The 17,455-nt window shown below is 39.5% G+C and overlaps 1 protein-coding gene across 1 annotated transcript; it reads right to left on the reverse strand.

The window, feature by feature from the left end:
- Positions 1–16,346, reverse strand: TMEM192 (transmembrane protein 192). Its single transcript, XM_015860980.2, has 6 exons — positions 16,218–16,346; positions 14,133–14,279; positions 10,144–10,408; positions 8,062–8,196; positions 3,789–3,891; positions 1–1,561 (listed from the first exon to the last, which is right to left on the reverse strand). The coding sequence occupies exons 1-6, from the start codon at positions 16,251–16,253 to the stop codon at positions 1,438–1,440; spliced, it is 810 nt and encodes a 269-aa protein (XP_015716466.1). The 5' UTR covers positions 16,254–16,346; the 3' UTR covers positions 1–1,437.
- Positions 16,347–17,455: the final 1,109 nt, after the last annotated feature.

The raw sequence follows: 17,455 nt of genomic DNA on the forward strand, positions 1-17,455 counted from the left end.
TTTCCCTTAGTTGAATTTATTGTACACAAACTCCAATCACAGCTTACTGCTTTTCATAGCAGTTATGTAAGTCAGTATACACAATCACATTGAGACCTGAGTTCTAAAAACAAAACCAGTTGTGTCCTTTCTATGTTTACTATAAAATCATGGCTTTATTTTTCAAAAAAAAAAACCACAACAATTAAGGGGTACAGTTTAGTGTTAGATAGCAGCAAAATATCAACAGTTTCCAGTACAAAAAATAGAATTTGTGTTTCTTTCCCTCATATTCAACCAAGACCACTCCCCATGAGAATCTTCATCCCAGTTTTGACCAGTAATTATCCTGTCTTACCACAGACATTTGCTTCTAAAATAACATTTAGACTACAGTGGTAGACAGAGCATCTGATGAGAATGGTTTTTACCACCCTTCCCAAAAAATCTATACAATTAGAACTGAAAACTGTTTTTCCACTGTCAGAAGGCCATTCTGTCTCCTGCTGATTTCCACCACACACATTCACATTTTGGCTTTTGAATTAAGACAGGGATATTTTAGAAGAGTTGAAGCATAGAGCAAGAATACATGCAGCTTCAATAGCAAATTTAGCAGGATCCAACTTTAAACCCCATTGAACATGAACTGGTTACAGGGTCAATGAGGGCACTTCAACCATTTGCATGTTAGTTTGGCAGGCAGAAGGAATCCTGTTCAGTCTTTGCTGATATACAAATCCCAGTAACAGAAGAATCAGTAGACCTGAAGACACCTTTCTGTTATCTAAAGCCCGCTGCTCAAATTGCTAATTGTAACATTATCAAATCTCACATGTGGTACCACCACATTTTAGGATACCACCCTTCCCTTCTGCCTTTTTTTTTTTTTAAATTGGATGTTAAATATTCCTGTTGGCATAGGAAACAACTTCATTCCTTTACTGGGCAAAGGAAAAAACAAATCTAGAATTCAAGTATCTACTTGGTACAGGATTATTGAAGTATAACACCTTTAACACTGGAAATAATGAAGTCTGGTGATTGAACACATACATCCAAGATCCCAGCTTCAGTACTGAAAGCTGAGAGGCATCCTCTGCAAAATTATGTTTTGAGAACAAATGTGTATTCCATTCAGTAACTTAAAGCTCAAAAAACAACAGTGCAAAAATAACAGCAACAACTGAATGAAGTTAAATCATTATCTTAAGTCCAATTGTAACCTTTTAAGAACTAAAAATCCTTTAAGTTCCTGAACATTTTCTCAGAACTGATGTGAAAAAAAGCCATTAAGTCCAGTTGTCACAGATTTACAGTGAACACAGAGCTCATACTTGCAATTTAAGTTCTATTCCAAAATGTGAAAGAAGATTGAAGAGTCATCCACACAGGTCAGTTTGGATATTGTATTGCCTCGTATTGTCTCCTGAGCTCCAGCAGCAGTTTTCCAAGTGTTTAAGTTTTGATTTGCTGAGATGTTAGTGCCAACAGTCTCTTGCTGAGCAGTGCATTGTGTCGCTGAAGATATTCTATTACATCTCCTTGCTTCTCAACTATCTCTTCTAAACTTGAATTTTCCCTTGAAAGAACAAAAGTGAATACACATTTCCATAAGAGATAACAGTTTTCCGACATATGAAAGGTCAGTGCACATTAACCAATACTGTAACAAATTGCTTCCTTCAGTTTTACTTCTGAACATCTTGACTGCTTTTCAATGGGGAAAACTATTTTTATACCTAATCTCATTTATAGATGAGAGGGTAGGAAGTACAAAAGGTTGGCTAAACTCTGAGCTGTGTTTGCACAAGCAAGTTATGTACTTCCTGCTGGACAGTACAGAAGAACCATAGCAATACAAGGCTGCTTATTCAGCTTTTACAAACCTAAGCTAATGAAACAGAGAACACTAGTACTAGAATTGTACTAAAAACATTTTCCAACCACATTAGGAAATGTATTTCAAGCATAATATTTACATTTTACTTTTGTTGCCTGTAGCTGAGTAAAATAACCATTTCTTGATTAACCTGCATTAGAAGAGCAGTGATGTTATTTGTTAATACTCTAACAGCATTATCACCTAACAGCTGTGCTACCCCAGATCCAGTGCCTCACATACAGCTACCCTCAGTTTAGAGCATCCTGAGCTTACATAAAGCCTTTGTAACATCACTGTATTTAACCAACATAGAAAAAAGACTATTTCAGAAAAATAGTAAGACTACAGAACTACCAAATCTGCAATCAGAGATTAACATACAACAAGTACTGAAGTATGTGAGAATACTTCAATCTTCCCATATTCATTATTTGCTGCTGACCAACTTGCAAGTCTGCCTTCTTAAATACACAGATGACCACCCTGGAGCATAGAAAGTCAGCCTTGCAGCACTTTGTTGAGTAGCAATGCTGTTTCCATACTTCAAGTGCACTGACAACTTAAGTGGAAGTAGTACAATATAAACCTACAGTGGTTAAGCTGGTAGAAAAAAGATAATCAAGTCTTTTAAACAAAGTTTACAATCCTAACCTGCACTACCATCATAAAGCACCAGAACAGCTCCTGATCAGTGGGTCCATGTATTGATAAACCATTCACAGTTGACCTCCATTGCTATGAATGCCTAACAGGATTCACTTTTCAATAGACCTTAAACTGAAAGGAAAGAGTCAGAATTGTACAGACCTGGATTAAAATAACTGTTTTGTAATCAGTTCTCAGAGGAAGTTTACACTCTTTAATCAAAGGATCAGAGTCTTTTCCTTTGCTGGTCATTGTTACAAACTTCTCTGAGCACTTGAGGATTTCTCAGGGGAAGAGTTAAACAAGAAAGCAGTGATTTCCCCCATGCATTTGCCACAATGTTAATATAAAGATGGAAGTCAGACACTGCATCAAAATAGCAAGACAACTCTAAGTCCTTCCTGTATCCTTAATCTCTACTTCGAAGTTCCATGAAAGAATCAGCAAACTGCATTTGTGATACACAGGGGAGGGCTGAAGCAGTGGTCATCTCTGTACTTCTGTACTGCAGCTTCTACTAAAAGCCATATAAAATTAAGTCATGCTGTATTTGAAAGTTTGGAAAAATTCTCATATGGAAATCCAAGTTAGCTTTGGCTTATTGTTGAATCATCACCAGGCTCACTTTAGCAACCAGGTGATGACACAGGTACAAAAAGATAGTCTCAGTGCCTGTGAGGTTAATGGTTTCTGTGTCAGTAAGAACTTATGGCTCAAGTGGCTCATCCACATTTATTCTTTCATGAACTGGAAATAATTCCAACTCCCCTGCTAGAATGTGCTGCTCTGTGTCGCAATTGAACAAAACTGCAGATTTTTCTTCAAGTATCAGCTATCTACAATCTGTTTTCTTGTCTGAAAGAACTGTTTGAAGAAGCTGCACTTCTGGAGGCACACTGTAAACAACAGTGTAAGACACTAACATTTATCTTCCATCTGCATTTCAAGTCAATTATAAAGATATTAAGCACAGTTATTCGTAGTACATCAAAGACCGATGCAAACAGCTTTAAATGGTCAAATAATCCTTGCCTCATATTTGAGTTCCTGCATCTCTAAAGAAACTAAAATTTCTATATAAAAGCACAAACCTTCACTTGTCACCTGAGTGTACAATAGCAGCCTTAAATCTATGACTCCTTTCAGAACTACTTTTCCCACACCTATGCAGCTGACAGATTTAAGACTTTATAAGTATTTCTACATGAAGTAACACAATTACTTCAGTCAGCATTACCACAGTTGAACACATAAGAGGATTAGTACAGAAAAATATTACCCAAATCCAACTTCTGAGGTTATGTGACTAGAGTAAGCATACAACTTTTCTTCTTCAATTATGTCAGGTCTTGGCTTCGCACGATTGAAGTTGCTTATTTTCACTAAAAAACAAACAAATTCATACAATATTTAGAAAGCAACAACAACAGCTTTATCACCAGAGTCCAAGTTAAAAACAGACCTGTAACAGATTTGCCTTACAGTGGAAACAAAGGAAATGTGGGAATTTACACATACCTACCTAAATGCCCCGTCCACTAACTCCTTAACCTACAGGCCATAACTCAACTATCTACTCAGAACACTACTGTATGTACTCATAAATCCTTACAAAGACAACTTAGTAGCCCAACAGGGAGAAAGAAACAAAAGCTGAGTTTACTCATTGCCAATACAGCCTTGATTACAAATATTCTCAAAGACTGTAACTGCAGATCTGAAGAGGGAAGCTTAAATACACAGCTTAGCACGTGTGAAGTTTAGTTTGTCTCCTAGGGGAGAGAAAAACCTCAACTGTGCCTTCAGGCTGGAACTGAGATTCAGTGCCTAAATTCAGGCCATACATTAAGCAACATGTGATTAAAAACACTCCTTGGAAGTTTTGATACTAGTATTGCAACTAGGTCACAGGTTCTTTTATAAACTCTTTAATAAATATTACTTTAACTAGACTACTACAAAGAAGCTTCAGCTTGCCTGCCTGTTCCAGAACTAGGAGACTTGGTACAGAAATCTGTAACGTATACAGAAAAGAGTGGCTCTTTGATAGCTACATACTGCAAGCAAGACATTGAGGAAGAAGGGCAATGAAGCTGGCAAGAGGTCTGACACACAAGCCTTATGAGGAATGGCTGAGGGAGCTGGGATTGTTCAGTCCATAGAAGAGGAGGCTCAAGGGAGACCTCATTGTTCTCTACAACAACTTGAAAGGAAGTTGTGGTGAGGTGGTGGGTAACCTCACCTCCTGGGAACAAACAATAGAATTAGAGGGAATGGTCTCAAGTAGTGACACGCAAGATTCAGATTGGATATTACGAAAATTTTCTTCTCAGGAAGAACAGTCAAGCACTGGTTGAGTCACCACCCCTGGAGGCATTCAAGAAAAGTTTAAGTGTTGTACTAAGGGTCAAGGTTTATTGGGGAAATCCCTGTGGTAGGTAGACAATTGGACTGGATGATCATGGAAATCTCTTCCAAACTCAATGATTCAATACTTCACAATGTTGATTAAAACAAAACAAAAATAAATAAAAACAAGTCACTCCTGGGCGTTTGTGAATTATGTTTAAGAGAAATGTAACAGATGTGAAATGGAGACAGGTGGGGGTGGGAGAAACTGCACACACTATGTTATTTCTAGAAGGATGGTGAAAATACTTGAAACTACTCAAATATCAGCCCCTGATTAAGAAAGGGAATGTACTTCAAGGATCCGGATGATACATTTCCAACTTCACAAGCAGCTGAACTACATTTAATACCAGAAAAGCCATTTCAGTTTGGCCCACATAAGAAATCTCCACTAAAGCAGCAGAGAATGACTATTCTTGCAAGTTAATAATATAATAAGGTTTACTACAGGGCACCCTGCTAAAACAATGCTAAGGCCCTCCAGAGGTTAGCTACAAGTTAGGCTCAAAGGTTAGTTATTTCCATGACTGTATTACTCTACAAATAAAGCCACAAAGGAATAGACCAGGAATTTCTTACATGCTTTATGAGAATGGTAGTCTTGCTTATGCACTATTAGATAGATGTAGGAAAGTCAATAAGCACATATATTTAGTAAAATGTAATGTTTGACCCCCACCTTATCAATAATGAACTTCAGATTCATTAAACTTACATTTAGAGTTCTCAGCATCATTGTTCTTTCAGGCACACCTACTTCACTTGAAAGATTCATATAAATTGAGTCTGCTATAGAGTAATCCTTGTAACTCAATGTAGATTTGATCCCTCACCTCTAGAGCTCACAGATATACATATATATATATATATATACACACACACACATACATATAAAGACCGCTATACAAATTCTAAAGATACATGCAACTCTAGAAGAGATGCAAAAAAACCCACAGGAGTGAAGCAACTTAACTCTACACTGGTACTACCTTCCCACCAAGTTTAGGGGTCATCTACTAACAAAAGCAAGGAGTTGATAACTGTGAATTTGTGACCTTAGGCTCTCCAGGATTGCTGGTGTAGCTGGAGAGCTGCATTAGTGATAAAGGCATAGAACAGTAAGTGGTACCTGCTAAGTGTTTGCCTTATAAAGGTGCACCCCAGCAGAGTAGAGGACCGCCTTTGAAATATCATACAAAGGAGGCTTCATTTTTTTTTTTAATATCACATAACCTGTGCTATTTTGAGAGGGGGGAAAAATACATACATATATGTATACGTATATATATATATATATATATATATATATATATATATATATATGAAAATCACTACTACAGAATCAAATCTAACTGAGTATTTTCCTATTCCCTTCAGGAATACAAACTGTATTATTTAACCTTTTGAGCGTCAAACTATCTCAATACTAATCATTATGCACACAGACACATGTGTGGTCTGTTAGCCTACCTCAAAACGTTTACCACCCCAAAACATGTTTAACTACCTACCCCCTGGAAAAGGCAATCTAAGGTAATTAGAAAGGTCTTCCCCACCTCCAGTCATATGTCATGTAATAATTAACACTTGCTTTGTACATCAGACCAAGTTTTAGAGAAGGAAGCTTAGGCTGCTGTGAAAGCAAGGTAACTATTGCCAAAAGGGACTGTTTTCATTTCTATTTGCACTGCAATTCTGTCCCTCCTTTACCTTGATTCCAGCACTCAAGGAACTCCCTCCCTCCAGCCTCCCACAGCTCAGTCTCAAAAAACATCATCACAACCCACATCACCCTAGTATAAACTGGTTAATAATTTCATGAGTAATGGCAGTACAAGCCAAGGAATACAACCTTCTTGTTGTTAGAACATCAGGTCATTTAAGAGCTCTTATAGAGCTCCAATCTCAGACCTAACTAGAAGGAAATCAACCTTGATAACAGCTTACCCTGTTTTACTAAGAGACACATAATGAAGCCCACTGAGCTACAAGAGGTCTTGGGATAATAAATACTGTTTCACTGGAACTCCTCAAAGTTCTAATGATGTTTAGTAACTTATCTCCACTCTTGAGTTTCCCAGGAAAGCAAGTATACTTATGCTAAAAAGGGATGTCTTCCAGCATTCTTGGAATAGCTCTCTAGAACTGCCATGCTCATGTTTCCTTCCAGGACAGGAAATCTACATGAGCAAAGCTAGTTAATTCAAGGGAAAACCTGACAAAACTACATGCACAGAGGCATCTCACACGCCATATAGAACTAAGATGTAGCTCAGAGCTGGGACTTCTCGCTGCATTTTGATTTCTATATTGTTGAAAAAAGAATCATAACTAAGTTTTATTTCCTAGGTGATCCAGATATTCAGCAGCACTTCTCAGTGTCGCTACACCAAAGCTTTCTTTTCTATAAGAGAAGGCTCCTGAAATTAATTGGTAACAACAAAAACCACAAAAAAGTCACAAGTTAAGACAAACAGTGACTGCCATGTTTAACCACATGCAGACCTGAAGGGCTTGCTTCAACTTTCTTACCATCTGATTTGAAGTTTGGGGCAAACTTCAGATTCTGTCTGTCGGGTTTCAGCTCCCCACCAGCGAAAAAAGTGCTACTGTTAAGCAGAAATACAAGCAACCTAAAAGCCATTCATTAGGGGTAATTCTTGCATTTTATTGACAGAAACTGAAGCTTTTTGAGATAGGACCACGTAAAGAAGAGAAAGGAATAGAGATTTAGAAGATCATGGCACATCACGCTATCAACTATACAAGTCCCAGAGGCACTGATAAAACAAGCATCCACTGCTTCACAACTCACAATACATACAACAGAGGATGCACTACCAGACAATTCTGTTCACAGGACACTCCAGCAACATTTTTTTTTACTGTCACTTCAGTGGATCTACAGCATTAAGCTAAGCACTTTTGTTTACCAAAACCTTAGAAACCACATCAAGCCTGACAGACTTCTCATTTGTACCAGATTTGCCTCAGCTTTTCACAAGTATAGATTCATTTTCTATTTACATTTGCAATTAATTGTCTTGGGATACCCAAAGTGTACTACTCTGAGGGCAAACAAAACTGTCCAGGAGCAGTTATAGCAATTTACACTCCATAAGACAAAATTCATCTCTCACCTGTGTAAATCACTAAGCATGTCAGTGAACTGATCAGCTCCAGGCCCAGGACTCCCAAGATGAGATACAGGTACACTTTACTGTGATCAGGAAAGGAATGCTGGGTTGACAAAATCAAAAGCAGTGCTGCATTACCTAGAAAACAAGCATTATTTTTTAGAGATAAGAACTTCACCAGCTGTTAAATGTAACTTATTAGTCTCTCATCCTGGTGACGCACATTAGGCTGCAACGCTTCCAACCGTACTTGCCTGTCAGCTTAACTTCACTAACACAAGAGGTACAAGCTCACAACTCCTGGCAGCAAAACTAAGTTTCACTTCAGCATTTGACTGTAATAGTAGTTCTGGTGGGTTTTTGTTGTTTTTTTTTTTAACGATTTTTTCTGACTTAAAGAGTGAAGAACTAGATTAGGAAAACCCAACATACAGCATGTATTGACTTGAACAGTTCCTAGTCTTGCTGCTACTATCCATCTTAAGAACTGCTTTCATTTTTTTTTCTTTCAATCCCTAAGAGGCCATATCACTCAGTTTAAAATGAATTTCCCTTCAAGCAGGAGACTTCAGTGTATTTTTATTTTATTAGGATGTACTTCTAAATAAGTTAGACTCCTAACTTTTTCAAAAGGAGATACTTGCACAGGTTTCCAATCACCTAGCTATTACTTTAATACTTGCAAGTCACTGAAGTTTAAACTGAGATGAGCACAAATAGCTAAGGAGAATAAGCATTGAGTTACAAACCTAAGAATTTACTTTTAATTCTTTAAAGTCCCTCTTCTCATACACAGCTGCATGTCTCACGTAGAATGCAAAACATTCTTATTTCCTGTACAAATGCTATAGCCATACTGGATAAAGTACTAAACATATTAAGGCCATTAAAGCAACTAGAGGACTGTACAGTTCTCCTGCATTAGAGAACTGAACTGGCACTATATTAACAGCAATTAGCATATCTGGGTATTCAGAATACTGGGGCTAACAATGTTCTTAGCTATAAATTATTTACATCAGAAGTTCACAACACAGAACTGGTTGCACCTGAATATTTACAGTTGCCCACAGTTGATAAATCAGGGAAGAAACTGCCTCCATCTAAAAGAAACAAGTTTAAAAGTCTCAGTTCAGTAGGCAGAAACACTCCTTCAACTATTATAAAGCATTCTTAAGCCTGCTGCAGTCTCATCCTGTCACTGCATGCCAAAAGCACCTCCAGAGCTCTATCTAGTGGCCATACACTGAAGTTTTGCACATTCAAACAAGGTTTTCCCATATATCTCTTAACGACTATATGGAATGAAAGCTAGGGTTTTATATGCAGCAGGGCCACATCTTACAAGGCTAGTGAAAAGTTTATATTCCAGTTCCTTAGAAGATTTACAGCTAAGAAAAACACTGTGAAAGCTACTGCTCTTCCCTGCTACTCTGACATTTACACATGGAGAAGCCCCTCAAATTACATGGATCTTTAGATTTAATGAAAGAGGGCTTCTTTTATTTCTTTAAGAAAAAAAGAGAGAGAAGCAGCTGACTGTTGAAACATTTTTCAGCTTCACTGGCTAGTGGTGTAGCATAGAACACACGAAGAAAAAAGCCCACTGTCATACATCACGTACCATCCACTTTTCAGTGCAGTCGGAAGGAGAGCAAAACATGAAGCCCTACTGAAAACTTATTGCACTTGTTCTACTCAAGACATTTATTGAACAATAGTTGAAACATCTGTTTTTACTTTTTTTTTTTTTTAAAACTTCTACTGAAATACTAAGCTTGAAAATGCTTAGTATTTGCTTTCTGGATGCATTAATCAGTATGCAAATTAATATCACTAGCAGCTAATCACAAATCACTAGATCTGTTACTTCAACTTCTGAGCACTTCTGTACCATAAAGAGTTCTTTACAACATGCATCCAGCAAGTCAGAACACCCAATCTGAATAAAGGAGCCTTTACATACACTCGTGAAGTGGGTTTTTTCATTTTTAAGTTCACAATATGATATATACAATTGTTCAGTCTTTCACTACATCAGAACATAAAGCTTTACAGGACAAACAAAAAAAAAGTTCACTTCACCTGTAGAATGCATCACCAGTGGAAGCCTCTTGAGATGCCTTGTTGATCGATATATTAAGAAATAGCCTCTGCTTCTGATTTTGCTGTGGTGGTGGTGGACATAACGTTCAAAAAACACATGCAGAATCCATAGAATTACCTTTGCAATTATTATGACAGTCTGTACTTTAAATGGGTGAGTATAGTTTCCAGGGCATTTATCCTGATTTGGATTGGGGTAAGAACAAAACATAGCTGCTAAAAACGCTAAAACAACAAAAGCAACCTGAAAGAGAAACAAAAAGGAGAAAACCCAAAGTCAGCAGTCAGCTATACAAAAAAAAGACAGATTGCCATGATTTATTACACATTACTTTCTGTATCAATTTCACTAAAGTTGAGATAAGCTTTACACATTAGATAATCTTACCACAGTCACATGTGATTTGAATAGAGCTGAACAGAGTTGAGAATCACAACTATTTTCAGTATTCCCCCCAAATCAATTTCACTGTTGCCCAAATCTCTAAGATAATTAACCAGACTTCTGGACACTTACCCTCCCCCCCCAACTTTACTTTGAGGGGAAAATAATTCACACAATAAAAGGTGGGGGTTTTTTTGTTTGTTTGTTTTTGTTTTTTAAACCTCATTCAATTAATTGCTCCCTAGGACAGTCCACATTTCTTTCCATAAATAAAAATCTGATGTTTCAATAGTGATAATTAATCTTCTGAAATCCAATCTCCAGATTGACATTAAAGAAAGCAAATCAGCAACTTACTACCTTACACAGTAAATTACTAATATGGCATAAAAAACCCCTAAGGGTAATTCTTATCAGTTTCTTCACTTAGTTCAAAGTTTATCGGAATGACTGGCCTAGTGAAGTTACGTCATAAGCTTTTATGGCTTGTAGGCTTCTCTCCAAGCTTCCAGCATCAACAGTGCAGCACATGCAATCTTCTAAGCAACTAGAAGGCAGAGTCTCTGGTGCAGATTATCTGAGGTATATGCATGTGAAATCCCTACAAAATGTTTTGTTTTTTCACTTTGTGCACATCCACCCCTTTCACACCCTTCAACTTATTTTTGTTATTTCTCAAGCAACTTTGTTCACAGAAGTCAGCCTTTTAGAGCCACTAATTAACTACTGAGGTGAACCACCCTCACAGCTCACTTGAATTCTGAATGGAGTTCATGACTGAGGGGCTAGAGAAAGAATAAGTGGAAAAAGAACAACTTGTATGCAATCATCAGAAAGCAACATGACATCACAGAGGAAAGCCAGGGTAAAATGCAGAAGGAAAAAAGCAGTGGGGGAAAAGCATCTGCATTAGTCTTAAGAGTATAATTCAAAAGCAATTAAAATTCAAGGTTACCTCAGAGATATGATAAGTATCCTAAATGGGAAATAAGTTAAGAAGGTAGTTATCAACAGAACATTTAAGCTATAATGTAACCATCCCCTTTTCTTACAGAGCTAAGAATAATCCATCTAACCTCTGTTTAGTCCACTTATTGTTAGGTTTGCCATTAAGATCTGCAATGCAGCTAGGTCAACTCACTCTAAGTGTAAGAAATGTATTCTAGTACACAAAATGGCTACATTAAGTGGTGCGATACCAGCTGTCATGTTTCAGCATTGCGGCTCTATTCTATGTGTTGACACAAATGAGGAGACAGCTTGCATTAAGAGTGCCATTGAATGAGGATGTTTAGCTTACATTCTGAGGAAGTCCAACACCAAGTTTTCTATCCCAGGTCAAGGTAATTATAGTGTGTGTGTATGTATGTGTATATATACATATATATATATATATATATATGCACACACACACACACTCTGATAGAGTAGAATTCAAGAAGCTCAGTTTTCTTTATGTACACAGACAGAAAAGAGAAAGGGTTAATATAAAGGTATTATTTCTGGTCTGTCTCTTCTACTGCTCTGGAGTCTCTGACAGAAGCCAAAAGCCTTGAGAAAAGCAAGGCTTGGGAAATGCAAAGCCATTCAGAACCCCAGCCCCAACACACACCAGCATAAGGACACTCCAGAATTCAATGTGACTAGGCAAGCACAACTGAAGGAACTGCTTGCTGCCTAGCACCACTTCTGGGTATAGAAAGGAGAAGAACTACACCAAGTATCACACAAATAATTTTATGGCTAATATATATTAAACAATTAAAGCATTATGGCTCTACCTTGCAATACTATAATGAGTTAACTTCTCCAGGATACTTGCTGCATTTGTTGGCTATCCATCATAAGCTAACCTGATGTCTCCACATTCCAGAGTTCATACACATTTGTAGAATTGAGAGGGAAAGGGGAAAAAACCAAACAAAACAAGCTAGCTTTCCCCATCCATCAGCACGCTTCTTTTCCAGCAAGAGATAGCACCGTTTCATGGGCAAATATATTGCTGTACTCCACTGACAGAAAATTATACCTCTCCATTTTGTTCCAGTTACTGACTTGCCCTGGAACATGTTCAGCAAAAGCAGCAAGACTTAACCTGGAAAACAGCATGTTTATACAGACCTGAGCAGAACTTCCTTTACCCTCTATTTCTCTCCTCTTGCAGGAGAGAAGAAAGAAACGGGAACTGAAAGGTTTCTAGCAGTTCTCTAGCATAAGGGTGACAGACATTTCACTACAACTGTTTACAGCAGTAGAAAGAAACAGTCCCAATATTTATTGGAAAGCGTGTAGATTAAAAAGTGTAAAGTGTAGTTCTTTACCATCAACAGCAGTGTCTACCTTCATAATGCAGATCTGAAATGCCATCTGATAGTATCAGTGTTATTCAGGTAGGTGAAACAAGTGCGGCTAAATATTGAGTTTCTATGGGAAATTTTAGCCATCTACTCAGCAGAACAGCAGGAACAGACTTCCCCAGATTTGCTTGACAGAGGGAGATTTGTTGATATTACTAGGAAGCACACAAAACATCTGCTTCTAAAAATAGAAGGCCAGAGCATACTGTTCAAACAGCTTTGAGGCTGAAATTGATTTCTGAAATTCCAGTACAGAATGCTTTGCGTGGGACTGATGATAGAATTTTTGTCATTTACAATTACAGAATTTCTAAGTTTGCTGGTCTTGAGTATTCTCTGGCTTTAAAAGCACACCATTTCCAGGTTTGTATTAACGGCATTATGCCATGAAAGTAATATTCAAGTTTCCTCTTAGGATCACAGCTCTTCACCTGTTCTTCCTGTGAAGTTTCCACAGGATCATAAGCAATAAATATCCTCAGCTTTCAAAGAATAAACTTACTACTAGACAGGACTCCCTCGGCTTCTGTCTACCAATCCCAGCAAGACCTTCACACTGTTAAGTACAAAAGCTTGCTTTGTCTGTGCTTTTCCACCTCAAGATAAGAAATAACACCTGGATTCTTTTTCACATCCATTCACCACCACACAAAAACCCAGGAATTAGTCCAACTTGACATGCTTAGTAACTGTGATAAGAAATACTTTAAGTCTCCCCTGTGACATTAAGTTCAGGTCTTAGCACTCTATAACTCACTCGAGCACCTCTGCAGCAGTAATATTACTTAAAAATATACTTCCAACAGCCCAGAACAGCTATTATTTAAAAGGGCTTTTCCACTCTCTGAAGAGATGTGCCTGTATAGCAACTGTTGAATCATGGCCTGAACCTCTGATTGACCACCTGAGGCAAGCACTGAGTCAGCCATGAGAGCACAGGTGAAGGCAATTCAGCTGTGTGTCCGGAAGGGGTGGAAGAAGGGCTGACTGCTATTGGGGTAGAATCTCTTTTTGGAGATTGCTACTCTTGGAGTTTTTCCTGTGAGCCTACATAGGTGAACATTTTCCATTTGTTTCTGATTATCTCTTTCCAAACACACTATTCTGTATACTTGTCAATTACACAAGTGCCATAACATTACTGTGAGATCTGTCTACAGAAAGGGTAACATTTCAGAATAAAAATAGCACAACTTCCTTATGAAAAACGTACTTCTTGAACTTACATGCAGTAGCAACAGAAAATTGGCAAGGAGAACTACTGGGATAGCATGAAATCTTGGCCTTAGTTGAGAATACAGCGTACGAGATGAAATAAGTGGTGCATCCAATAGAGCTTCATCTTCTAAACTCTGTGTTATTTCCAAGGAGCCCTGGAGCAGAGGAAGAAAGGAGAAGTAAAACTCTAGAAGTTAGAACAATTTCCTGTTGGCTTCAGCTACGGAAAAAAAAGGACAAGATTAGTATCTCAAGATACATGCTCTTAGGTTCTAAGCAAATTCAAACACAGAGGAATCTGACATGAGTCTACCTCCTAGGATCACTCTCAGTTTTAAGGAAGCTTAGTCTTAAGAGCCTTCCTCATAGTGTATACAGGTACTGTACAAATAACAGACTTACAAATAAGGTTACAGGTAAAGAAGCAGTCGTAGTTTACCATTAACAAATGCAACCTGTTTCCAAGTGATTCAGCCACCAGCATACGAAAATGCCTGAAGCAATGAACCAAACCAAATCCAGGCAAGGATTAAGAATCATTTCAGAAAAAGATGCCACTAAAGGCTGGGCAAGACATTCTCTGCCATCACCAGAGAACATACAGCCCTTCCTAGTCACAGTGCTGCTGAGTACCAGGGTTTCTTTAACTCCACTTTCAGCTTAGATATCTCAGCAATGTATTTCTCCAAAGTGTGATTTATTTTTTTTTTAAGGAAAAAAATAACCTAAGCATGGGCAGAAGAAGAAAAAGTCTTTCCTTGGCAATATGGAATAGAAAAACCAAGTAGAACTTGTGAGCTGAAATAAAAGCTATTTACTAAGAAGGAATAGGAAGAGATGGGCTCCTAAGCATTGTTTCATCTACAGACATCTGCCTACAACAAAGGAAGTAGTCATCTGGGCTTACTTCAGCCAGCATTAAGTTTTATTTCAGCACAGCAAATGCTTTGCTCACCTAACTAAAAGGGTGCATGCAGGGCTTCCTCACCTGTTTGAGTCCTTTTCAAACTTTTATTTATCACAGCCTTTGACTGTAAACAGCCCTGATGGAATACTCAACCTGGTAAACTGATCTCCCACAGCAGACCTGGAAGTCTAGAAATCCTACTACTCTTTTTACATTACTAACTTAAAATTCAAGTAGAAGAACAAATGTGGTCCATCCCTGTTACACCGTGCCAGGAATGATTTTCAACTCTGGAAGAAAGTACTCAGGACAGGCACCCTAGCCACAAGGCTGTCTCCCCTCAATCCTGCCTTATTTGCACCAGCATAGTCAGCAGCTCACTGCTCAGAGGAAGGCAACAAGCGTTAAACAGGACAACTTCTCCTGCCTGATGGGAAAAGGTGAGCTCACTGCTCCCAAAATATAATAACACAGCATTATCAGCATGCATCTGACTGCTGCGAGGTCAGCTACAATTCACCTCCACCTACTGAAACACAGCCAGCACTACATACAGCAGGTGATACAGCCCCCTGGATGGGCATCGCTACACTCAGGAAGGGAACAACTGAAGAGTTGCAAAGCTAAGAAGCATCCTAACTAGGTCAATTGCAGGCTTCATTCAATTAAGACTCGCTAAAACCACATCTATTAAAAGCCAAAGCAATCAAAACACAGGAAAAACAGGCCTCCTGCTGTAGATGAAGCTGCAGCACGCACTGTTGCATAAACACATTTACAGAAGCTGCTATAGGAGAATCAGCCCGCACAGACCAGCAGCCGGGGTTTATAAAGAAGCCCAGCACAGCCGGACCCCGACGGGTGAGGGCACCTCACGCCCAGCTCTGCACTCAGAAACCTCTCGCTTCCCCAAGCGGGCTGACAGCAGAGTTTTTCGGTCAGCTGCTCCTTCCGCCTCACACAGCTGAGAGGAAGAGCAGGCCTCGGGCGCTGGGTGAAGAGCAAAAAATAAGTAAAAAGCAGAAGAAAGAAACAGAAGCGGAGGAGCCCAACAACAGGCGCTCCCCGCTGCTAGCCGTGTCCATGCCGCCTTGCACGCAGGCCCGGCCCCGCTCCACTCCCGAGCGCCGACACTCCGCCCCCGCGCCCGGCTGAGCCGCCCCAGCCCCGCTCCGCCCGCACTCACGTTATCCAGATCCTGCTGCCGCGCCGTCACCGCCATCACCGCAGCCCGACCCGCTTCACCCCGCACGCCTTTAAGCGGCGTTTCCGCCAGGCGTAGGCCCGGGCCCCGCCTTGTCTGCTATTGGGCCCGAGCCGCGCCGCAGCGCCGGGTCGGGGCGGGGCCGTGGCCGCACGGGCGGGAAGCGCCGCGTAGAGGCCTCGGCTGCGGGCGGCACCTTTAAAGATCGTGGAGCTGCTGTGGGCAGAGCTGTACCCACCCGCTCAGCTTTTTGGGGCCTCTCCCAGGCTGGCCGTGACCGCCTCCAAAGATGGGGCATCACAGCACTCTGGGCAGCAGTGTCAGCGCTTCACCACGCTCTGAGGAAATATTTTTTTTCCTAACATCTAATCAAAATTTCCTCTCTTTTAGTTTAAAGCCATTCCTCTGTGTCCTGTCTTACTTCCTCTTAGGAACACAAACCCTACTGATAGCAGTGGCACTGCAAAGCTATCTGTAAAAAAAGCACTGAAGTGAACCCACAGTTTACTGGTTGTGGTGAGGCACTCTGTTACTTTTATACAGTGCTCTGCCATCAAAGGAGTGATTTTGAACAGTTGTTCAAACACTCATGAACCAAGGAGCCTTAAATCAGGCATTTGATTCATCACTTGGAAACACTAGTTCAAATAACTACACTTTTTTACAGAGTGATAATTTCAGGAGTTGAAGCACTCCTGTTGCCATGCTCAGTAAAAAACTGGGGGCCAGCTTGCTTTTAGTCTTTTCTTCTGATGCCTAGTGTACAGTGTAATTGCTGTATACTTACAAAACTCTGTCTGCATACATGTATGTTGTCTGCACTATGTCATTAGAGAATTGTCTGAGATTAAATCAAATACTCAAATTCTTTGAAGTGTAATTTTAGAATCCTAAAGTCATGTGAAGTTTACATTTATCAAGACTTCTTTGAACCTTGTCATGGTTTCACGGTTTTTGTTATCGGTATTCCACATCATGACATCACATAGTGCATTGGGGGTTAAAGAGTTAATGCTCCAGTTCTGTGGATTGTCAGTAGTTTGGGGTACCTGGTTCTAATTAGAGAAGAACTACATACTACATACCCCAGAGGACTTTGTGTTGTTCTGTTTCCGTTTTCCATTCAGAGGGAAAGATAAAACTGTTCACATATCACGAGGCATTCCCTCTTTTCCCTTCACCTTGGCCCAGCTAGACTTCTCACCTCATCATTAGAGTAG

The sequence above is a fragment of the Coturnix japonica genome, chromosome 4 (assembly GCF_001577835.2).
Source record: "Coturnix japonica isolate 7356 chromosome 4, Coturnix japonica 2.1, whole genome shotgun sequence".
NCBI lineage: Eukaryota > Metazoa > Chordata > Aves > Galliformes > Phasianidae > Coturnix > Coturnix japonica.

Excerpts from the sequence above, each read along its gene's own strand:
- TMEM192 (XM_015860980.2), bottom strand. The coding sequence starts at position 16,253 with ATGGCGGTGACGGCGCGGCAGCAGGATCTGGATAAC. Across the intron at positions 14,280-16,217 it reads GGCAGCAGGATCTGGATAAC|GGCTCCTTGGAAATAACACA; the intron begins GTGAGTGCGGGC and ends CCTCTGCTCCAG. Across the intron at positions 1,562-3,788 it reads ACCTCAGAAGTTGGATTTGG|GGAAAATTCAAGTTTAGAAG; the intron begins GTAATATTTTTC and ends TGTTCTTTCAAG.